Below are 25,192 nucleotides of genomic sequence, written 5' to 3'. Positions count from 1 at the left end.
GTGACGTCACATCTGGGTCTGCCACTTAACACATGCCTATAAGGACGAATATATATACGTCGCCATCGGCTTCATACTATAAGTGTACTGTTGTCTGGGCAGTGATTCATTCAATTCCACCAAATGTATTGGATACAGAAAAAACTGGTTATCCGTTAACTATCTATACGAAGAAAAATATGTGTCAACAGTTAGGATATAAAATTAATTCAGTGTTTGATAAGGAAATACTCGCCTATATAAAAACAGGGAAAACGTCGCATTTTCAGGAGCTTCCATAAAATTCACACAATTTTCTAACCCTATACGCCTATATGTATGGACCTTTTTTTAAAATCTCCCCGTTCTCACTGTTCGTGCGTTGGGCATTTTATTCTGGTTCCCTGACGTTTTCTGCGTACCTTGAATGTAATGTCTGGGTTCCGTTCCATTCGCTCCCCAGTGGCGTTCCAATGGCCACTGGAGAAGACCAGTGGCGCCATTGCCGTCACCGAGGGTCCGCTCCATTCGCTCCCCGGTGGCCACTGGATGAGGTAGTGGCCACTGCATGTCTTTCCACTGGCCACTGGAGGAGACCAGTGGCGCCACTGTCGCCACCGAGTCTGACGTCGGTAGAGTCGGTGGCGTGTATTGTAGAGGTGCAGGATTTTAAACGTTAGGTATCACCCAGTTGATTCACGATTTTGCATCAAAACACGCATGAAATTTTCTTTGGAAATGCATTTCCACCCTATACTGATAGGTAATTTTCCATGTCAGTTACGCAATTTGAGAACATAATCTTCTTTGAAGAACGTTTCACCTAATAACTGGAATTGTTCACAGGGGAACAGGATTTTAACTAGGTTTTAATGCTCGAGGAGGAATGTGTAACGTATGTATTGAAACAAGTTTCATGATAATACGCGAAGCCGTTTTGGAGATATGTAGAGCTCGGATTAGAACATAAGAATGTGGAAAAGCAAACAGACATTAAGATATGTACACACGGAATTTGTAAGTGTGCTTTTTCGTTAAAGCAATCCTGCAGATTTAGCTGTATGCAAAAATGCTAAACTGTTTATATGCATCTGGAATACAATATGCATGGGTACATATATACAGCTGCGATACAGGTATAAAACATTCTGAAAACACCATAATGCTGGCCGCCGTCGTATAAGAGAGATATTCTTGAGTACAGCTTAAAACGCCAATCAAATAAATAAACAATAGATAAATTAAGTTATGTAAGTAGTTTTTACTCGGACAAACTCGGATATATTCCGGGATTCAACGAAGAACCCCGAGAATCACCGACTATTACGTTGCAATTCCTGTGCACACAATTTGCAACGTCTATAGCAACACCACAACAAATATGAGCGAGGGAGAAGCGAATGACTTGATCAATATCCACTGGTTTTAGGAAACAGGCGTGTGCTATATTACGTAAGTCTTTCTTAACATTAAGTTTGTTTGCTGTAGACTGTAATTAAACAACTTTGTGATTTTGTGAGGACTTACAATACTGGATTCGGGTCTTTAACCGGCATGCGGTGCCCATAAACGTAATGGTACAAGTGACAGCGCGTGTTTGCAAAATTATAGACGTCGGCTGGACAACTTCGCCTGGCATTCTATCGCGGAAACAAAAGATTTTGACAGTTTGCCAGTCGCTTGATCTCTTCGTGCATTAAAGGAATACGTGCGCCTGTGTCGTGCGCTTGTGACAAATAGTGTCATAAACAAATCTATAAGTCTGTGATTTTCTATCAGCATTAGGTTGACGTGCATGTAGTACGTGTTTTTTAACAGTAGTAATGCTAGTGGTGTTCTCTGGCTTTTGATTGACGATGTAGAGCGATTGGTGATATGTTGTTTTTGTAACAGTGATTTTCTTTCACACTTAAAATTGATCTAGTAATGTCAGATTTACTTTATTGTGTTTAAAGTTGTATGCATTTTTGACTTTCAGACTTCAAAATAAAAATGGGGAAGAAAGTGAAGAAGGATGAAAAGGCTGCTCCAGATGATGTTGTAAGTGTTATGTTGTATTGTATAGAATATGTATTCAGATAACTGTAAAAAGAGTTAAATGGCTGAACTAGTTTCATTGAAATGGTTTTATCATACATGCATGTAAGACCACATTAAATACCTGACTGCTTGTATTTGAGACCCTGCGAATCAGGGCATTTCACTTGCACAAGGCAATGGAAAGGAGACAACTAGATGAAAGATATCATAACATGGAAAGGTACATATATAGGGCAACTGTAACATTGTATGATATTCTGGGCACTACGCCAAAAATATGAGATTTTTTTTCGTTTTTGAGGCATATTTTATTTTTCTTAATAATCCCTCTATTTTTTGTATACATTTTCCATTAATGGTCAGAAATATTGGAGAATGGTGTATTCAGTGAACATACTGGGAATGCAAAACCAGCTAAGTGTCCTCAACTTCGGCTCACTCCAAATTTAGTTGTTTTGACATCTATCGCCGTTGATGTCATTTTTGTTTTTTTTAATTATTTTTTTATCTTCTACTGCTTCTAGTCCATGCATTTTAATGATGTGGCTATTACTGCATTTTAAAAACATGATCAGCAATAATTCTTGTAATGATTTCTTTTACTAAGGCCATTTTAAGCTTTTGTACACGTTTGATTTGCTTTTCAGTTTGATGCCTTACAGGTGGAGAGCAGACAAGCTGCTACAGCTGTGCTGATGTTAGACAGTCCTGAGGAAGATGTACTCAGCAAAGCATGTGAATCTATTTACAAGTTCGCTGAGAAATGTATGTGCATTTAATCATTTCAAGATCATAAAAGATGAGTTTTCTGTATTAATAATTTGCTCATGTACCCAGTGTAAAGCTAACTTCAGAAAGAACTCCTGGAAAAGTAATGTTTAAAAAGAAAAAGAAAGGCTGGATGTACAAATTCATAGAAACTACAATTACTTTTTTTTCAACATAAACTGTTAGAGAATAGAAAATGTATTAGAAATTTCTGAAACCCATTATTTTTTATTTTTATTTTTCTGAAGGTGATGATAACAAAAAGAATCTTTTGGACCTTGGTGCAGTTGACAGCTTATTAAAACTCATCCAGCACGAGGACCGAATTGTGCGGAGAAATGCATGCTCAGCCTTTAGTGTGCTCACTGCTCATCGTAAGTCAATCTTACCTCTTGTTGGTCATGGAAATGATTTGGAAAGTTTGTTCCAGGGCAGAAATAGGTGGATTTGTTAATACACATACTTTATTCAGAAACTGCAATATGCCACATGAATGGTCAAATTGGTGACAAATACTGCATAAGCATTATGGAACTTTGTTTTGAAATTTTAATGCAATGCTATTACTCAGTGTATTGTGTTTAGAATTAAATATACTTGTTTAATTACAAATAATGTGTGTTTTTTTTTTGTTTTTTTTTTTTTTTTTGCAGCTGAAGTTCGCAAAGTTTTACGGAAAGAAGAATCTGCAATTCCATCTATTATAAATCTTTTGGCCCCTGAAGGTAAATGTCCCATATTCATGTAGTATTTTAAAGTACTGTCTGACACTACTGTTCACATCAGTGGAATTGAAATGAAAAACCATATTTATTTAGTTACACTTCATTCCTATGTGTCACAAACTATTAACCAACATCACTTCCAGGGGAAAAGTCAGTTCAATAAATTGACTTGATCTCTTGAAGTGGATATTAAGATGTAGACAGTTCAGAATTTAAAATCAGAAGATTGGCCTGTGAAAATGCACTTTGAAAAGCACATAAAGGCGTAATAATACCTTTGATGCCAACACTAAGTGGCCACAGGAGGTAGAGGAATCAATCAGTAGGTGTCATATGAAAAAAGCTAATCTTTAAGTGAAAAACACTACTTACAGTGGGGATCATCAGGGCCATATATAGAAAAACATTGTGAAAAAGCACTTTGAAAATCACATAAAGGCGTAATAATACCTTTGATGCCAACACTAAGTGGCCACAGGAGGTAGAGGAATCAATCAGTAGGTGTCATATGAAAAAAGCTAATCTTTAAGTGAAAAACACTACTTACAGTGGGGATCATCAGGGCCATATATAGAAAAACATTGTGAAAAAGCACTTTGAAAATCACATAAAGGCGTAATAATACCTTTGATGCCAACACTAAGTGGCCACAGGAGGTAGAGGAATCAATCAGTAGGTGTCATATGAAAAAAGCTAATCTTTAAGTGAAAAACACTACTTACAGTGGGGATCATCAGGGCCATATATAGAAAAACATTGTGAAAAAGCACTTTGAAAATCACATAAAGGCGTAATAATACCTTTGATGCCAACACTAAGTGGCCACAGGAGGTAGAGGAATCAATCAGTAGGTGTCATATGAAAAAAGCTAATCTTTAAGTGAAAAACACTACTTACAGTGGGGATCATCAGGGCCATATATAGAAAAACATTGTGAAAAAGCACTTTGAAAATCACATAAAGGCGTAATAATACCTTTGATGCCAACACTAAGTGGCCACAGGAGGTAGAGGAATCAATCAGTAGGTGTCATATGAAAAAAGCTAATCTTTAAGTGAAAAACACTACTTACAGTGGGGATCATCAGGGCCATATATAGAAAAACATTGTGAAAAAGCACTTTGAAAATCACATAAAGGCGTAATAATACCTTTGATGCCAACACTAAGTGGCCACAGGAGGTAGAGGAATCAATCAGTAGGTGTCATATGAAAAAAGCTAATCTTTAAGTGAAAAACACTACTTACAGTGGGGATCATCAGGGCCATATATAGAAAAACATTGTGAAAAAGCACTTTGAAAATCACATAAAGGCGTAATAATACCTTTGATGCCAACACTAAGTGGCCACAGGAAGTAGAGGAATCAGGCAGTAGGTGTCATATGAAAAAAGCTAATCTTTAAGTGAAAAACACTACTTACAGTGGGGATCATCAGGGCCATATATAGAAAAACATTGTGAAAAAGCACTTTGAAAATCACATAAAGGCGTAATAATACCTTTGATGCCAACACTAAGTGGCCACAGGAGGTAGAGGAATCAATCAGTAGGTGTCATATGAAAAAAAATAATCTTTAAGTGAAAAACACTACTTACAGTGGGGATCATGAGGGCCATATATAGAAAAAACATTAAAGGTTCTGATATCAAACTTTAATGGTGACATTGTGACTGTGCAAAAAGAAATTTACTCAAAATGATGCTTTCTAAGAGCTTTTAAGTCTGTGAATGAAAGAAAATTTGTACACTTTTTATTGGTAACCCATTATATTTTTGTTTAATTTACTTGTTAGATTTAATATAGCTTGTTTAGATTGGGAGCCCAAACGTTTTCCAGAATTGAATTGACTTGAGATATAGCCCTGATCATAATTAATTCACAATCTTCAAAGTAACAAACCTTCTCACATGTAGTTATGCATGCACTCATGTATTATAGAGGAGACATTGGTCCATGAGTTTGCTGCCCTAGCCTTGTCCTCCCTGGCCACTGAGTTTAGTACGACTGTGTCTATCTGGGAGTGTGGTGGGGTTGAGCCTTTAGTCCGATGTTTAGGATCCCCTGACCCTGATGTCCAGAAGAATGCTATTGAGGCTCTGGCAAAATTATTACTTGTAAGTATCTGTAGATAACGCTTTGAATAGGTTATGCCCGTTTCTAAGAACAGAAATACTTTTAGCAGCCGTTTTTCTGAATAGTTTGTTACTTCTGTAATGCATTTCTATTAAGCAGTATGTAATTTGTGTGTACTTGTATTGAAAAGAACAACAATGATTAAGTACACAGGCTGGATCATTACATTCTGAGCTTTCATGGCATTGCATATATTAATGTCCCCATTATCAAACAATATTTATTCTCTTTCCATTTTGAGCTCAGTAAAAAGTTGATGCAGAGCACAAAGAAACCCTGATTTCAGAGTCTGTCTAAACCTGTGATTAATCAAACAGTGTCTGGTAATTTAGTTATGATTCATATCTCTCCAGGACTTTCAGACGCGATCGGCTCTGAGGGAATACGACGGCTTACGACCAATCTTAGAACTGCTGAAGTCAGAGTTTGCTGTTATCCAACAGTTGGCTCTGCTGGCCTTAGACAGGGCTGCTCAAGATGGTGAGATATTCTCAGAGCTTTGCCCTAAATCCTCAACAAATTTGACCTTTGACATTGTACATGTTTAGGCATAGTAGAAAAGTGTTATCTGATCTCAACAGGTTATTACATAATTTACATTTATTTATTTATTTGATTGGTGTTTTATGCTGTACTCAAGAATATTTCACTTATACCACAGTTGCCAGCAGGAAATCTTGTTGGGAGGAAACTGGGCAGAGCCTGGGGAAAACCCATGACCATCTGCAGGTTGTTGGCAGACCCTCCCACATATGGCCAGAGAGGAAGCCAGCATGAGCTGGACTTGAACTCACAGTGACCGCATTGGTGAGAGACTGCTGGGTCATTATGCTGCGCTAGTGGGCTAACCAACTGAGCCATGGATGCCCCAACATGATTTACATGTACCTTACCTAAGCACTACATTTTTAGTGTTGAAAATGCCTCTGAAGTAATACCTGTAGTTACTGGTTGAGTTTGTCGAGGATTTACGGTACAAACCAATTGGTTTCTTTGAGCAATGGGGATTTACAATGTACAACACTATTTTACCCATGCAATAACTGTACTTAGAAACAATGCCTTTGACAGCTTCTGTAAAGTTTGTCTTATGGGATGTAATAATATTTCTCATGTGGCATTAAGTCAGACATGGCTTGCGCTGAGTAAGGCAAAATGTGAAATGACTAAAAACGTTGTTTATGTATGGTCCTGCAAAACTTACTATATAGTCATTAACTGTAAATGCAAGCAAGCAGTTCAGACTATCTTGATCCTTTATCAGTTAACCCTGCTTTAAGAACGAAGAGGTTTTGACACAGTTGTAGCTTTTTAAGCATGCAGTGTGCAAATCTTTATAATGGACAAGTATGTCATTCAGGACATTTTCAAACCTATGTTAAGACATTGATAAACCTTGCTACACAGTTAAGTCCAATGTATGAATGCACAGTGGGAAAACTCAAATGTCTGAGCATGATAGAAGAAGAGTGAGTGTAGTTTCTGAATATGCTTATTTTCCTAAGTACTAAGATTGTAAAATTTGGTATAGAACTGAAGTCGGCGTCTCCGTGGCTCAGTTGGCTAGCACGCTAGGCCAGTGTAATGACCCAGGAGTCTCTCACCAATGCGGTCGCTGTGAGTTCAAGTCCAGCTCATGCTGGCTTCCTCTCCGGCTGTACGTGGGAAGGTGTTCAGTAACCTGCGGATGGTCGTCGGTTTCCCTCGGGCTGTGCCCGGTTTCCACCCACCATAATGCTGGCAGCCGTCATATAAGTGAAATATTCTTGAGAGTGGTGTAAAACCCCAGTCAAATATATAAATAAATAAATAGAACTGAAGTCTTTATTCCTTGCCTTGCGCATCCTTCGTTTAATGTCTTAAAACAGTTGTACGAAGATCTGTAAAATTCAATCAGTCAATCACAGTGAAAATAGCTAAGTAAAGAGCGGGTTTTGTCTTTCAGCTGAAAACCGCTCTTTAATACGAGAACTGGAAGGTGTGTCGAGACTGATTGACTTTGTGGCTCACCCAGAGTGGAATGACTTACATGTCCAGGCTGTTATGGTCTTGTCTAGCCTTTTGGAAGATACAGAAAGTTTGGAGGTAATAGAAAATTCCCTTTCATTGGAGTATATTAGTAGCTTGTCAGCTGACATAATCTTTATCAGGATTTGTGATTTATCTACCTATATAGAACAGTTATAGCTTATGTGGTAACCTGAGCATCGGGGTCGGTGTCCAATAATAGAGAAAGTTATGTTAAACAAAGTGTTAAGGGTGATGTCTTAAAAATGTAGAGCTGTAGAGCAGAATAGTATAGGGGGCATTGAATTCCTGACTTGTCTTGTTTGTAAGAATCAATCTATGTTAAACAGAGTGTTGGGTGTGATTTCTCTAAAAGTACTGCATGTATTCAGTTCAAAATTTGCACGCATGTAGAGCAGAATAGGGCGAGGGGGATATCCCATCGTTGATTGGGTGTGTACATATTACATATTACCATAAATTACTGAATTCCTGACGTAGTGTATTATGTATTAGAATCAAGGTGAAACAAAATGTTAGGGGTGGTGCCTCAAAAAGTACCGCATGTTTTGAGCTCAGGATTTGCTCACATCGTTGATTCGAAGTGTGCATATTAAATACAGTAAATTACTGAATTACTGAGTTAGGTGTATTCCTCAGTGTATTAGAATCACGGTTAAACAAAATGTCAGGGCTGGTATCTCAAAAGGTATTGTATGTATTGACCTGAAGTTTTACATGCATGTAAAGCACAATGACGCAAGGGGGATGTTTTCTCGCTGACGTTCTGTGAGCATATTAATTACCTAAAATTACCAAATTCACAACTTCAGTTCTTTGTGCATTGAGTTAAAGTTTTGCATTCATGTGTCTTATACAGGCGAGTTCTTCTGTAGCCTTGCTACCAATTTCTGTGTTATTTCTGTGATATTGTATAACCAAAATGTCGCAGCTCAAGGTACACATCGATAAAATTTTATTAAACACTGTCATGTTATCAGTTTTAATGTTTTAACTGTGAGTTATTTCTATAAGCTGCTTTGCCTTTCAACCATTTCAAGCATGTGGTATGATTGACAAGATATCATGTTTCCGGTTGATGTATTAAGGCTGTGGCCATTTTGGTCCCTCTTTCAAAATAACTAAGTGTATATTATTTGTTGTTTTTTCTTTTAATTGTCATATTTGTTTTTTTTTTTAAGGAAAATAGATAATAATCAGTATTTTTTTCACATTTCTTCATGAAACAGTCTTCACTGTCTGTTGACAGATAGTGACAGATATTTGAATTTTCTAATTTCAGGTATTGAAAGAAACGGGTGGTTTGAAGAAATTAGTAAATTTGATCACAGATAAGGCAGCAATGGATGAAGAAGCTAAAGCTAAAGGAGGTGGTGCAGAGAAGAAAGGAGGCTCTAGAGCTGCCAAGAGGAGTGCTAAGGGCGATGGTCAGTGTTTGGATATCTATGCTACATCCATTAACAAGTAACAGACAACTTTTTCAGGTTTTTGTCAATAAATACACAAATGTAAAGAAGGAAGAATTAAGCACAGATTGCTAGATCTGTAAGATTTGTGGCAATGGGAATGTTCACCAGTAACAGTCTGTCACATACTGAAAATTACAATAGCTGTATTTACCTGTAATCCCATTCAACAAACATATCCCCTAACATTCCCCTCTCCCCACCTACCAGCAAACCCATTGACATTAATCTATATAAACTGATATGTTTTGTTTTCTTTCATGCTAAAACAAATTGATCGCATGAAAATTTTTGTTTTCTTTCACTTCAAAACAAATTGATCATGTCAGTCTTGAATGGGTTACAGAAAGTTGTGAGTCTTATGTGAGTTGTGAGTTGGTGTGAATATGATTGTAGTTAAAGTGAGAAAATAAAGTAAAAGTTCAGTATAGGTATTATACATTGACAGATTAAGTTTCTTTGTCAAGACATCTGTGTACTTCATGAAAATTCTGGATCATACAGTGATGTGAGATTCTTTAACCTTCAGGAAAGAAGAAAGATGAAGAGAGTCATGATAATCCATTTGGAGAAAGCATTGTGCCAACGTTACCTGATGTAAAAATGTGCACAGCCAAAGCAATTGCCAGATCAGCAAAGAATGGTAAGATAGCGCAAGTTGAAGGGTTTTTTTATTCAACTAAACAGGGACATTGGTAACAGATCTTTTTACATAGGCCTCTGCTGAATTACCTCCCTTGTCACACCACTGCATTTGTGACGACATCAGAGATACCTGAATGCGTGAAACTTATGGGCCTTCGTCTAGTGAAGCTTACAGTCCATAGGTTAATTCATGATTTTATTTGTCACCTTCCCCCTCAGAATGCGTGTTGGGTCTTGTAGGACAAAACTGGAAATATGAAGTATATATGTGTATTATATATATATATGAGTATTTATGTTTTTTCACTGTGCTAAGCTTATGAGTGAATCAACAAGAGTTTAGTGTCAGCAGCGGGCATCAAAGTCCATACGTTGATGATTTCTGACCGCAAGCATTGATGTTATTTGTATACATTAACATTGGTGTGTTTCAGTACTGCACAAAATGTGAAAAAGGCCTATTGCATCAAGATTTGCCCATTTGTTTTATTAGGCTTGTACTTGAAAGTCTTCAGGGTGATAGATGGAGAAACTCTTGATATTTGCACATGTATGTTTTGTGCGCTAAATTTGCAGCTGTTATGCAATTGTAAATGTTCCTGTTTTTGTTGTATTTCAGCGGAGAATCGTAAGATCTTGCATGAGCAGGAGACAGAGAAGATGTTGATACACCTGTTGTCACATGAGAATGCCGATGTGATAGCAGCCGCTGCTCAGGCCTTGGCTATCATGTGTGAAAACCTCCTCAGTAGAGACGCCATCAGGGAGTGGGGTAAGTAAGACCTACAGATCATACACCAAGTCTGGCTTGTTTTACGAAAACCTGGAGATCTTTCTAAAATCTGAAATATGACTTACAACAAGAGCTGTCAGTGCCATGCTGTGCAAATACCTCTTTGTTAATATGCACATAAAAGCATAATAATAACGGCTGGTTACTCAGACTTTCTCTGCCAGTGTTATCAAAATCTGACCGTTTTCTAACTACACCCCTGCCAATACCTGAGGAAATGGTAAATTTCTGCTCTTCTGTTTATCTGTCCGTCAATCTGTCAATTCATTACAAAATAGTTTTCATTCTTTTTCTTCTGAATAACTCACAGTGTATTAAATTGAAACTTGGTATGTGATTTCGCAATGACGAGATATAGATCATCTTCTAGTTAAGGGTAGTTTTGATCCATTTTTGTCCAAATATATTTGTTTTTTACACTGATTAGCTCATGTAGCTTATGTGATACTGTGAGCGTTGAAATCCAATTACAGGGTAAACAGTGTTAAAGTGAATGCTAGGGATGGTCTCTCAAAAGTATGCACTACATGTACTGAGCTGAGGCATACATGTTATTATTGTAATTAACAAAATTCACAATTTTTTTTGATTTATTTATTTATTTATTTGATTGGTGTTTTACGCCATACTCAAGAATATTTCACTTATATGACGGCGGCCAGCATTATGGTGGGGGGAAAAACCGGGTAGAGCCCAGTGGAAACCCACGACCATCCGCAGGTTGCTGAGAGACCTTCCCACTTACGGCCAGAGAGGAAGCCAGCACGAGCTGGACTTGAACTCACAGCGACCGCATTGGTGAGAGGCTTCTGGGTCATTACGCTGCGCTAGCACGCTAACCGACTGAGCCACGAAGGCCCCTGCTATATCAGATAAATATGTTAAGGTAAATGGTTCAGTGCTTTATATTTGGACTGGAAGTTTTGCATTCATTTGTCTCCTACAGGTGAACTCTTTGCCAATACTGCTTCATAGTTTTAACTTGGGCGTACTTATCATTCTGACAACCCAAGCTGGTAAGGGATATGTATTGTGAAAACAATACTTCCTGAATGCTTGTTACTATACCTATAGTATATGTTTGGTGTTACAGAGGGCTTTCCCCCACTGATAAAGCTCCTGCACCATGACCAGTGCTGTGTGAAGGAAGCGGTAACCCTGACCCTGGCTAACCTCACCACAGGAAACAATATTAATGCCAGGTAAGTGACTGGTTGACATACATGTAATGTATATCAGATTAATGCAAAATGTAATTGGATGTGTGAAACTAAGCCAGGAATTGATTGGTCGCGGAGAATTCTTGTTATTTCGAATTTCAGTGAACCTGTCTTTTGTTAGGTTTCTTTTTTTGTGTGATAATTTTTTTTTCGAATCTGGTAGGGGTTATCCTGTACACATATGTGTTATTGGAACGTCAAACAAGCAAGCTTCAGGTCATCACCTGAATAGGTCATCACTTTAACAACCTGAGACTTTGAAATTCCAGTTCCGCTCTTATTTCATGTTGGAAATTTTGTTGTGGCGCTGATTGAGGTATATTAGTTTTCTGGGTCTATTAAAGAATTGATCCCTTGAGCACTGTGGTGTTTTCTGTTTCAGTGAGGTGGTCAGTTTGAATGGACTTGAACCTCTGATCTCTCTGTTGGGTGACGGTCATGACAGCACTGTGGCAAACGTGGCCTGTGTATTGACCAACCTGGCTCAGGACGAGACCAACAGGGCCGAGGCTCAGGCTAAAGGCGTGGTCACAGCACTCATCCCTCCTCTGAAAACCAGGTCAGGACATCACTGTGGAAATTGAGTACAAGACAAGAATACTGTGTTAAGCTGTGTGTGTCATAGAGATTGGGATTTCTGTATGTGTTGATGTGAATATGGCCTCTATTACCTTCAAGCACATGGCTACACTTTGTATTCTTTCCAGATTAGACTAACAAAGTCTGTAGAATTCTTTTACTTGTGACGTTAAAATACTATTAACCAGTATTCTCTTGGTGTAGCTCACATAACCAAGGCAAGACAGTCTTCTAAATAGGGGATAAATCTCAATGTTCATCAGGCTCCGATCAGGTTTCCTCCACCTGTAAAAGTGACTGCCATTATATAGGTGAAAAACTTTTTGAGTATGGTGAAAAGCACCGGTCAACTTAATAAACTACTGTGTCATTGTAGTTCGAGTAGTGTGTATAATTTATTCACAAAATTCAGTGTGATGCTGAGTGAGGCGATAGAAAATAATTCTGAACAATTTACCATATGATTTCAGCTCTACCACAGTCCAGGCCAAAGCAGCTCTAGGGTTGGCAGCCTATGTTTGTGACACAGATTCCAGAACGGCGGTAAGATTGCTTTAACATCTGTAGTAGTATTTAAACCTTCTTGCTCTTGCTGCACTCATCAGTGCTTGGTCATAGGGTTTGTGCAGGTAATTGTTGATTCTAGCTTTTGCTAGTTCTGCTGTAAAAGTCTGTATTCTGGCTGTTGACCTAGCAAACCAGTGGCTTTCGTCAGAGGTGAGCTTAACCAAAACCAGTGAGGTTGGAGGTTTGAAACCATCTCCGACTTGTGCAGCTGTGGCTTTAAGTCAGGGGGCTCATGATATACCCTGCAGGGTGATTTGGTTTTCTCATGCTCTGCCCAGTTTCCTTCACCATTACGACACGTACTGCTTCTGCAATATAGCAAAATGTTTTCTAAAATAAATCTGTTGGAAATCCATAATTTTGAGTGTTTGTCTGGAGATGTTTGGGTTTCGTCCTCTAACCTGTTAATAGTGTAACACATATGCTGACATGCTGCAAAAATTTCTTTGCTCATGACAATTACCAGTTAAAATTTTCTCTACATATTTGTATTTTTAGTTACATGGTTACCCAGTGATAGGATACGGAAATATATGGTGTTATTAACCTTCACATTGGGCTTGGCGTCAGCCTCGCTTGACATGAAAATAAATCTGTTGGAAATGCATAATTTTGAGTGTTTGTCAGGAGATGTTTGGGTTTCGTCCTCTAACCTGTTAATAGTGTAACACATATGCTGACATGCTGCAAAAATTTCTTTGCTCATGACAATTACCAGTTAAAATTCTCTCTACATACTTGTATTTTTAGTTACATGGTTACTCAGTGATAGGATACGGAAATATGTGGTGTCATTAACTTTCACATTGGTCTTGGCGTCAGCTTCGCTTAACATGAAAATAAATCTGTTGGAAATCCATAATTTTGAGTGTTTGTCAGGAGATGTTTGGGTTTCGTCCTCTAACCTGTTAATAGTGTAACACATATGCTGACATGCTGCAAAAATTTCTTTGCTCATGACAATTACCAGTTAAAATTCTCTCTACATACTTGTATTTTTAGTTACATGGTTACTCAGTGATAGGATACGGAAATATATGGTGTCAGTAACCTTCACATTGGGCTTGGCGTCAGCCTCGCTTAACATGAGGATTACTGACACCATATATTTCCATATCCTATCACTGGGTAATCATGTAACGAATTTATCCTGCAAAAACCCATCAGCTTATTGCAGAAGATTGATATTATACGTGAATCGCTTCAGCGATGCGACCATTGTATTCACAACCCAACAAAGGGAGATAACCTACTCAGCAGAAACATTTGACGTTTCTTCAGGATTTAAGAATATATCTCTACCCCATGTGACCGTTGTTGTCCAGTGAAAAGCGGAGTATTTTCTTGATGTGTGTACACTGATAAGAAGCACAGGTTACAATTGTCCCTAATGTTACAGCTGCGTGAAGCGGGTGGCCTGGAACCACTGGTCGCTCTGCTTACCTCCTGTGACGATGAAGTGAGGAGGAACTCAGCCTGGGCGGTTAGTGTATGTGCTGTGGACGAACCCACCGCTGCAGAGATCTGTCGACTTGGGTAAGACAATATTCTTCTAAAAACAGTTGTCTCAAGGGAAAGAAAATGATAGCTGCATCCCAGTCAGTATCAAAAATTAACATACATTGAACAAGGATCCTAACAATTTAATACGCGTAACATTAGCAAGATCATATTTGCGACCATATTACAAGCCTGGGAACATTATGAGAGCAGTCAGTGTGTGATTGAGCTAATGGTCAAGCAAGCACATTGTGTTTCCTTAATACTGTGTTATGTGGTAAATTAATCAGCTTCAGCTACATGTAAGAAATATAAATCAAACATTTGTTTGTTGCTTTGCCATACTACACTGTACCAGGTAAAGCTTGCACTTCTCTCTGGAGCATTTAACCGAGGGTGACAACTTTGCAACCATCACTCATTAGACATCCATGGAAGTGGACAGCAAACCTGAGCAAGAAGTCTTGAAGTTTTTCTAAAACAGATAAAATTCGTTATTTTTTTGATATTTATTTTGCTGATTATTAAGCATAATTTAAATTCCATGCTATGATGTTTCTTTTTAACAGAATGGTTTTAGTTTACTCAAAAAAAAGTTATTTTGTTTTACAGTGGCATGGCAACACTACAGGAGATCCAGCTATCCACAACAAGACAAAATGCTTTTGCTGCAGTGGCCCTAGAAAAACTCCTGGACAACAATCTGTCTGCCAAATATGCACTCACAGGAAGACTAAGTAAGGAGGATTTTCTCAACAGATTAAAAGATGTATTTCTGGCAATTTCAGAACACCAGGATGTGCGTGATTTGTGAACCTCAGTCAATTTTACATCAAAATTACCATACATTATCCTTTCATACTGGCAAGTCTATTTAATAAGGAGCTGCTTGGCAAGTTTTTAAAATGGGTTAAAATTCAAGTCTTTAGCAAACATGTCTAAGCATACCAGAGGAATGGTTATCTGATTTGAACAAGTTATTTTATGCCTCTGTTAAGTTTGTATATGTTTCCCTACACTAAAATATATGTTAATCTTCAAAATCTGAACAATTATGTTTTCAAATGGCAACTAAAATTATACTTTGCTTGTTGAATTTGTTGAGCATTTATGGGCACTGTACACAGTGTTACACATGTAAATTTGTTTTGATGTTCCCAGGTGCAGCCAATGGGATCAGTAATGGCTTCTATGATGCGGGGTCAGCTGAGGCCAGGCTCTAAGTTCCTTCCTCTTGAAGAGTATGGCAAACAAGAGTTGAATGAGAAACTCGCTGTTCTACTTGTTAATGCACTACCTAAGTGAGTATTGGAATTTACATGTAAATAAAGGTGTTGTAAAAATTTCATACGCTATTCCCTCCATCAAAGTCATTGGTTTTCCTTGTGAAATAAGGAATTGCATGTCAGATTCATAAAGAACTGGATTTATTGATGCACAGGTAAATTGTAAATTACAGGCCTTTCTGTATATATGTGTACAGTTTGCTTCATACAATTTTTCAACTTAATTTTTCAACTTATTACTGTTTGAAGATGAACTTTTGAAGGTAGATTAGTTGTTTTTCAGCAGTTATCAAAGGGGGATAACTCAAGTTTCTGTGGCGTTTGAATGGGTGCATATGTCATCTTTTGTAAGGGATGTTTGAAGTTGCTTGAACTGTCATCGGTAAATCATCTGTGTGTTCAATGCTCTACAGCCCATCCACATTACAACAGCAGTCAGACCTGGAGCTTAAAACAGATGCTTCAAAAACCAGCATATCTGGCAAGTCCTCTAGAACAGGAAGGGAGTCCAAAACGTAAGTAAAGCTCATATTTTTACCCCTGGTAATGACTGTCTTTCCTCCTTTTCTCTGTTTTACCTGGTAACCCAGGATAAATGATGCACACTCTGATATAGTAGAAGTTTATAGATGTAGTCATTTTCTGTTGTATAATGATGAGACGACAGAATCACAAATCTTAGTACAAACTTAGTCTTAACTGGTGGAATTAATCCTGATCATAGCTTTGACCATAAGCACTAATGATCACCATTTTAATGACAGTTTACTTCTGCTATTTATTTTAAAATAAAAATTCCGGTGCTTAGTCAGGTTTTTTTTTTTTTTTTTTTTTTTTTTTGATTGGTGTTTTGTTTTACCGCCGTACTCAAGAACATTTCACTTATACAACGGTGGCCAGCATTATGGTGGGCGGAAACCGGGCAGAACCCGGGGGGAAACCCACGACCATCCGCAGGTAGCCGACAGACCTTCCACATACCTTAGTCAGGTATGAGCACAGCAAAAATGTGTGACATTAAGACTAAGTCTGTGCTAAGACAGCTTCATGATCCTGTGAAGTTTTTTTTTTCAAGACTTTTTCACTTATATTCATGATGGGTTTTTTTTTGTGTCCAAGAGCTAAGACAAAAATAGTTTTCATCATTACACTTTGACTCACTGATCGGAAATATTAGGACATAGGTACGAATCATGAATTACTAAAGCATACTCTCTGCTGTCAGCATGTTAGTGTTAATGCAAAGCAAGGTTTTTGAATTTAGTGTGTTTATTATCAACTTAAAAAAAATATACTACGTGTACTTGAAATATGTGGTATGAAATGAATGTGATACTATTTGAAAAGAACACAGTAGAGATAATTAATTTAACTGTGAATTCCTGATGTGACCTTTATTGGCTCAGTCATCAGCTAGGTTGTCTTGGAAAGTGACAATTCTTGGACATCATGGTTTATGTGTTCAAGTCCAGCACACGCCAGCTTGGCTCTAGCCAAAATATCATTATTTTTGTCTTGTATATGCACCTTGTCTGTGAGCCATGTTCTTTTCTTGCCTCCCATTGTCATGACTGCCACTGTATCAGTAAACTACAGTGTCCTTCAGTAGCCAATTGTAGATCGATAAATGAACCTTGGTTATACTGTGGTTTAAGTTTACTATACCTTCTGCTAAACTCTCTGTTGTCAGGGCGTATGGGTGAGTAGACTACTGACCCTCATGTGATACCCCTTCCCTATTAAACTATTACCCTCCCACCCCTCCCTAAAAACCACCCAGTCCGCCTAAAAAATAACAAGTGTGAGCAGAGTGCCTCTCATCCATTTTATGCTGAGTGGAAGAAAACAAAAACATATGTCAGACTTAATCAAATAACCAATGAAAACTAAATGTACCTTCACTTAATTTTTTTTATTTTTTTATATATTTTTCTTTTTATTTTTTATACTGAGTTAAGCTCATATTTATGGTGGGCTTTTTGGACTGTACTGATAATGCCATATGCCAGAGAAGTCAGGCTTTTTCTACTTTTATTATGACCTTTGAAATAAATTTGTGTGTTAGTGTAATGTTTACTCTTGCACATTCTCACTTTAAATACAGTTGTTTTGGGTGAACCGAAATAAGGCACACCTTAGTATTGTTATATTTGATTGCATTTTAATCTATGAAAGTGAAAGTTTGAATATGGTTTTCACTGGTCTTTTCACTGGACTCATGATCTTTTGTTTTCTTCTCACAAGTGTTTTTGTATGCTCGAATCCATGTTTTCTTCCAGTTTTTCTGCAACACCTGTCTGTTTGGGGGAAAACTACATACTAGTAGTTGGTAGAGCAATGTTTGGTGCACAACTCATGTAACAGAATACGTCGTTGAGCATTGTGTGGTTTTAAGTACTAAAGTGAAACAAACAACAATTGTGTGGCATTTTAAGTTTTCTAGTCAAAGTTAAAAGCCCTGTCTTCAGTAGTAAAAGCAGATACCTCTACTGCTAAAGTAATACCAAAGCTAACTGGAACTGATTTTGTATGGGCCCAGTACTATGGTTTAGTAGAGTTTTGGGTCATAAACATTTACAAGCAGTATCAAGTATCATAGTCTCATTATAATATTATTGTTGTGTTCCTTTATTACTGTTGTACGTGGTGAAACCAAACTCCAATTGTGCTTTCTCATTGAACTTTGTCTGTGTAATGCAGCAAATTAAAAGCCCAAAATATTTTTGTAATAAGCTCAAAGTCAAGAGGTTACAGTGAAATGAAAGCCAGGTTTATCTTGGCGAAAACAAATCTCTTTATCTTTTTGTACGCTTGTATCAAACTCAAAGCCCTATCTCTGTTAACAGTAAAACCAAAGCCCAGAGAGAGCGTGAGGAGAAGCAGAAGGAGGAGGAACTACAGGCTCAGCTTCAGAAGGAGATGGAGAGTGAGGACAAGCCTTACAGTCCTCCCCCAGACCCCAGTCTTCTCAAGTACATAGAAGAAGTGGTGGCCAAGATACAGCCCATACCCTCGCTCAGGCAGCAAGTACAGGTCCTGGCACAGTAAGTACAGGTCCTGGCACAGTAACTACAGGTCGTGGCACAGTAAGCACAGGTCCCGGCACAGTGAGTACAGGTTCTGGCACAGTGAGCACAGGTCCTGGCACAATAAGTACAGGTCCTGGCACAGTAAGTACAGATCCTGGCACAGTAAGTACAGATCCTGGCACAGGAAGTACAGATCCTGGCATAGTAGGTTCAGGTCCTGGCACATTAAGTACAGATCCTCACACAATAAGTTCCTCTTGTCATACAGTAGATTCAGGTCCTGGCACATTAAGTACAGACCGTGGCACAGTAAGTACAGATCCTCACACAATAAGTACCTCTTGTCATACAGTAGATTCAGGTCCTGGCACATTAAGTACAGGCCGTGGCACAGTAAGTACAGATCCTCACACAATAAGTTCCTCTTGTCATACAGTAGATTCAGGTCCTGGCACATTAAGTACAGACCGTGGCACAGTAAGTACAGATCCTCACACAATAAGTACCTCTTGTCATACAGTAGATTCAGGTCCTGGCACATTAAGTACAGACCGTGGCACAGTAAGTACAGATCCTCACACAATAAGTTCCTCTTGTCATACAGTAGATTCAGGTCCTGGCACATTAAGTACAGGCCGTGGCAAAGTAAGTACAGATCCTCACACAATAAGTACCTGTCGTAGAATAGTAGGTTTAGGTCTTGGCACATTAAGTACAGATCCTCACACAATAAGTACCTCTTGTCATACAGTAGATTCAGGTCCTGGCACATTAAGTACAGGCCGTGGCACAGTAAGTACAGATCCTCACACAATAAGTACTTCTTGTCATACAGTAGGTTCAGGTCCTGGCACATTAAGTACAGGTCCTGGCACAGTAAGTACAAATCCTCACACACTAAGGACCTCTTGTCATACAGTAGGTTCAGGTCCTGGCACAGTAAGTACAAATCCTCACACACTAAGGACCTCTTGTCATTCAGTAGGTTCAGGTCCTGGCACATTAAGTACAGGTCCTGGCACAGTAAGTACAGATCCTCACACAATAAGCACAGGTCCTGGCACAGTAAGCACAGATCCTCACACACTATGTACCTCTTGTCGTACAGTAGGTTCAGGTCCTGGCACATTAAGTACAGATCCTTACACAATAAGTACCTCTTGTTATACAGTAGGTTCAGGTTCTGGCACATAAAGTACAGGTCCTAGCACAGTAAGTACAGGCACTCACACATAAAGTACAGGTCCTGGCACAGTAAGTACAGGTCCTGGCACAGTAAGTACAGATCCTCACACAATAAGTACCTGTCGGGCATAGTAGGTTCAGATTCTGGCACAGTAAGTACAGATCCTCACTCATGAAGTCACTCCTCTGTCCATCCCAGACATCAGAAGGAAAATCACTTGTATTCAGATTGTAGTGTGATGCAAACCAGCGTGTTTGTAGGTAATCATTGAGGCCCTACTCAAGAATATTTCACATCTTTGATGGTGAGATTTAATTGTAGACAAGCCTTAAAGAGCCACCTGTGTCCACCAATGTAAACCAGAGTAAACCGCCAGCTTTTAGCAAGTAACTGACAGACTTTCTTACATGTGATGTTCAGATGTATGTTACATGGGTGGAAGGCAGGTGATTTCTCTTGAACTTCATGTAAGGCAACTTAAACTGTCATATTATGAACTAATTTTATATGTAAACATACATTTACATCATTTTGAACTCATTCTGACTCATCTTTTTTCAGGTATGTATCTGAGAAATTAGGAGGTGCCATTGAGAGGGGTCAGGTCTCTAACTTCAGCTGGGAACTTCCCATGAGCCAAGTCAAATTTGAGCTGAAATCAAATGTGGTTCCAATAGGGAAGATCAAAGCTGGAATCCACGTTCACAGGGCTCTGCTGTTCAAGGTACTGCATTGTACTGTTGTTAAATATTAGTATGATGACATCACAGTGTTCAGAGAAAACTGATCCAGTAAGCCACGCGCAAAGTTTAACTGGGGTAGACTTAGACTCAACACTGTCCAATGTGCGAAAAGTAGTCATTGTACAAAGATAGATACATATATGTATACATCAGATTATATCGTTCACATATGAACTGAAGGCTTAAACTGAAACATTACAAAATCAATTTATTTTGCCAAAGCAAAAAAAAGGATGACTGACGTTTAATACATTGTAAAGACCAGTGACTTGAGATATTGAAAGTTTTGAGTAAGAACGGACAAAGCAGCCTTCAAATCATTTTACAAGTGAACAATCCAAGCAGGGGTAGAAAAATATCCATTCCATCTTGGCTAACAATGGGCAGAGTATACAAAAAGTTGATTACTTTTAAAATCAGTCAATATCAAAACCAATCAATATCGCATGTGGCCAACCCTTGCTTTGATGCTTGCAAAAATTTTCCGATGCATGGAAAAACTCAGTTATTTGATGAGATGACATGGGATTCATTGTCATTCATCTTGGAGAGCGAACGCCAGTTCTTGTTGGTTGGCTGCAAGGTGTGGCCATTGTCTTACTCGACGACCCATGATGTCCCAAAGGTGTTGTGTAGGGGACATATCTGGGGAACATGCAGGCCAAGGCAAGACGTCATTGGCGGCCAGGAAGTTCTGCACAACTCGAGCTGTATGGGGTCTGGTGTTGTCATGCTGGTACAGGACACCATGCGTCTGCTGTTGAAGGAATGGCAGTACAACAGGGCGTAGAATTTCATCCACATAACGTTGAGCTGTTAGATTCCCATAGATGATGACCAGTGGTGTCCATTCCTCTCCACAAATCCCACCCCACACCATCACACTGCTGCCACGTTTTAACGTTTTTATGCACTTATTACATGTCCCATTGCAGCTATCCATGGGTCATGTGGTTTTTCAACTTTCTTCGTTGTCACAAAACAAAGTCGTGTGGGCGTATATGACACGTGTTGCACATGGGAATATGCTTCATACAATGTTTTCCTACAATAATTTGGTATTAATGAGCTGACAAGCCTGGTTCAGTTTAACTCACGGAGTCGTAAAGTTTCTTTCGGCTGTCAGTTTATGTAAATATGCTAGAGATATACGATGCAGTGTTTCTGGTATGTGTGGCATGTATGCTAACATTTAGAGTCAACACTAGAAAGGAGTATTGTCTATCGTATGTTAGCAGAGTTTCATGCAGATTTGATATCTCTGCGGCATCAAGCTGTGGACGAACTCTGGACTGTACCCATTGTGTTAAGGCTCTCCTTGATTTTTGTGGTATAAGGGTAGGGATTATAATCGTGAGTAGGCAAACAACTGGAGGTGTCAGACATCACCCTGTGGTATAATCATGACCATGAATATTTATTTATTTATTTGATTGGTGTTTTACCCTGTACTCAAGAATATTTCACTCATACGATAGCGGCCAGCATTGCGGTGGGAGGAAACCGGGCAGAGCCCGGGGCAGCAGGTTGCTGACAGACCTTCCCACTTGCGGCCAGAGAAGAAGCCTTGAGCTGGAATTGAACTCACCGTATTGGTGAGAGGCTTCTGGGTCATTACGCTGCGCTAGCACACTAACCAACTGAGCCACGGAGGACCCGGTTGGTCTTTGAAGTAAGGAGTTCTTTACTTCATATTATTATCGCATGCCGAGCATTGGATGATTATTGCTTAATGCCAAGGTATTTTTCCATGTACATGTAGTAGCGGATCTTAGATTGCACATGCCCTCTCCGGCCGTACGTGAGAAGGTCTGGCACCAACATGCGGACGGTCCCGGGTTTCCCCTGGGCTGCGTCTGGTTACCTCCCACCATAATGCTGGCTCCTGTCATATAAGTGAAATATTCCTGAGTACAGCGTAAAACACCAATCAAATAAATAAACAGATTGCACATGTAGCGTAGACTGCTGATCATTGATGTCATGCCAGTTAAAAAGGAAGGCACCCTAAAACTTACTATTGTAATATTATTTGCTAGACTGATCCCAAACACACATACGTTTTGTGCCAGCAGTGCTGTTTTTGATTTAACATACATGCACCACATACCATTGACACACACAGTAGTGCAGATCTTAATCTTGCTGTATGTTTACAGGTACTGGCAGACAAGATAGCCCTACCATGTACACTGGTGAGAGGGGAGTACTACCGGGCCTGGAATGAGGTGCTGTTGCCAACTGAACCCGAAACAGTGAGTATAACAACAGTATCCTGTATACTGTATTCCCAGAAGTTTATGGTTGAAAAGGCTGCACCAGAGGTTTTCACCAATGTTTTATCAGTGTTAATCAAGTCAAATTTGTGAATAACTTTGATGTTTACCTGTCACAAATTATCAGCATCTTCTGCTCATGTGGTTATACCATTCAGAATCAATAATAAAATTCCTAAAAGTTAAAAAAGTTACTTACAGTATAGGTTTTTCAAACTTTAACTCTGTAAATAACACAGATCCGAGACTGACATTTAATGAAAGGCAATGAAAGGAGTTATTCTTGATAAATACAGAATATTTGATTTAATTAGGGTGAAGTGACTTTTTGCCGTATTCTCCAGTGTAGCTCTCTTAATTTTGGCGTTCGTTCTTTTTGTGGGGAAGTCTGGTTGCCATGACAAGAACTTTGAAATCAAAGTGAAAAGACATTCAAAATGTGCAATTTTCCGCCCCAGCCAGAAAATTGTCTGTGTGCCTTTGTCTGTGCTTTTGTGTATTTCATATATTCCATTAGCCTGATTTTTGTTGGTTTCTGTGCAATAACTGCTCCAAGTATTTTCCGATTTTGATGAAATTTGGTTTGCCTGTTCATTTTAAGTAACCTCAGATGGGGTTTGAAAACCAGCCAGATCCATTCATTCCCAAAATTTGATGATTTTCTGGATTCAGATTGGTTGGTTTCTGCACAACAATGGCTTAAAATATTGTCAGATTATGAAAAACTTTGAGCGCTGATGTAATAATTTTTTTTACTCTTCAGACCCAGTTTCAAAAACCAGCTTGATACATGCACACTTTTGCATATTTACAAGGATTTACTTGTTCTTGATGGTAATCTTGGATTTTTTTTTTTTTTTTTTTTCAGCCCTCGGATCCGGTGTTTCCTCCCAAATGGTATGTGGTGGACCTGGTACATAACCCTGGAGGCCTTTTACTCGCTGACTCAATTGAAGCCACAAACTACCAGAAGCTGTAACCAAGACTGCCTCACTCACTGCTTATCACTTTGTGGCAGTTGGTGAAGAACTCAATCCGTGATATCAGGATGTCTTCAGTGATGGACAAGGAATCATAAAACAACGTTATGTGCAAATATCATCAGCTGTGTTGTGTAACGTCCAGTTTACTCCACTTCATCATTTGAATTTCCAGCAAATGTTTTTTTCATTAAATTCTGTTTGTATCCGTGAAAATTAAATTGTACCTGTGACATTTTTTGCTTGGTTTACAAATGAATTCATACTGTAGAATTAAATAGCAAAATCTTATGGCAGTCATCTTGATTTTTTTCACCATTTGCTAACGTACAATAGATGACCTATAAGAAACACAAAGATGGCCGTCATGAGCACATTCAGTCTTGAGGTTGTATTTAATCCTACACATCCTTCCTTCACAAACGCTCCGTCCAACCATTTTGGGCATTTTTTGTCTTTATTCCCACCAAATAGTGTTTCATTTACTGAAGGTTGTGTATTAAAGTTATTCTATATTTTTCATATAAATTTGTATATATTTGTTATTTGTTATAAGTTACAAGCGTAAAGCTGTCATTTTGACCTACACATTAAAATGTTGCTAGAGGTGTTGTATTCCAGTTTTGTCCAAGAAACCCAAAATCATGGAGAGATTTTTAGTTGCAGGCTTGTGTCATTCCATACACCTACTCATATCATTTGCTGTTATTTATTTTAAATGTGGAGTGTCAAACTGGCTTATTCTTCACAATCATTGTTTTTGTTCTTGGAAACACATATGGATATAAACTGCTTTAAAAAAAATCAAAGTTAAAGATTCCTTGTGTCTAATGCCTTGTAATGTGAAAAAAGTGTCTTCATGCCTGTGGTTGAGAGATGTGACTGTGATATGTACATAAATAAAAACAAAAATCTGTTGAAAAATGCCCTGTTGTTTTTTATCATTTGCGAAGCCTGATCGGGTTTTTTTTTAATTTCTTATCTTAATTGAATGGTGTAAACATGTAACGAATAACCAAACGCTAAGGAGAAACAAAATGGCTGAATTGCTGTACTAGATAACGTTCATAAGTTTTACTTTATTCCTATCTTCCAAAAGAAAGTGTACAAAGATGTAAGACTATTTACAAATTAAATTCCGTCTCGAAGATAGCGATGCGTATTTCTATATTTATTCGGCATTGTATTGTCAAATGACGTGTTAAATTAAAAGAAAGAAACCTGATCTGGTAACTGTGAATTACAGG

The 25,192-nt window shown here is 38.5% G+C and overlaps 1 protein-coding gene across 1 annotated transcript; it reads left to right on the top strand.

Moving 5' to 3' along the window:
* Positions 1–1,350: 1,350 nt before the first annotated feature.
* On the top strand, positions 1,351–24,846 carry LOC135472891 (armadillo repeat-containing protein 3-like). The gene is given in 23 exon segments (XM_064752608.1): positions 1,351–1,431; positions 1,958–2,019; positions 2,667–2,784; positions 3,036–3,161; positions 3,441–3,512; positions 5,453–5,628; positions 6,001–6,127; positions 7,593–7,732; positions 8,958–9,102; positions 9,671–9,784; positions 10,406–10,558; positions 11,673–11,781; positions 12,182–12,358; positions 12,849–12,921; positions 14,345–14,481; positions 15,058–15,182; positions 15,607–15,644; positions 15,646–15,746; positions 16,145–16,246; positions 18,578–18,775; positions 20,508–20,670; positions 22,849–22,944; positions 23,834–24,846. Coding segments are annotated over 22 exon segments (2,649 nt in total). The 5' UTR covers positions 1,351–1,431; positions 1,958–1,971; the 3' UTR covers positions 23,945–24,846.
* Positions 24,847–25,192: the final 346 nt, after the last annotated feature.

This window comes from Liolophura sinensis, chromosome 8, assembly GCF_032854445.1.
Source record: "Liolophura sinensis isolate JHLJ2023 chromosome 8, CUHK_Ljap_v2, whole genome shotgun sequence".
In the NCBI taxonomy this organism is placed as follows: domain Eukaryota; kingdom Metazoa; phylum Mollusca; class Polyplacophora; order Chitonida; family Chitonidae; genus Liolophura; species Liolophura sinensis.
Note: the sequence above shows the minus strand (reverse complement) of the source record. Positions and strands in the feature narration are given on the sequence as shown.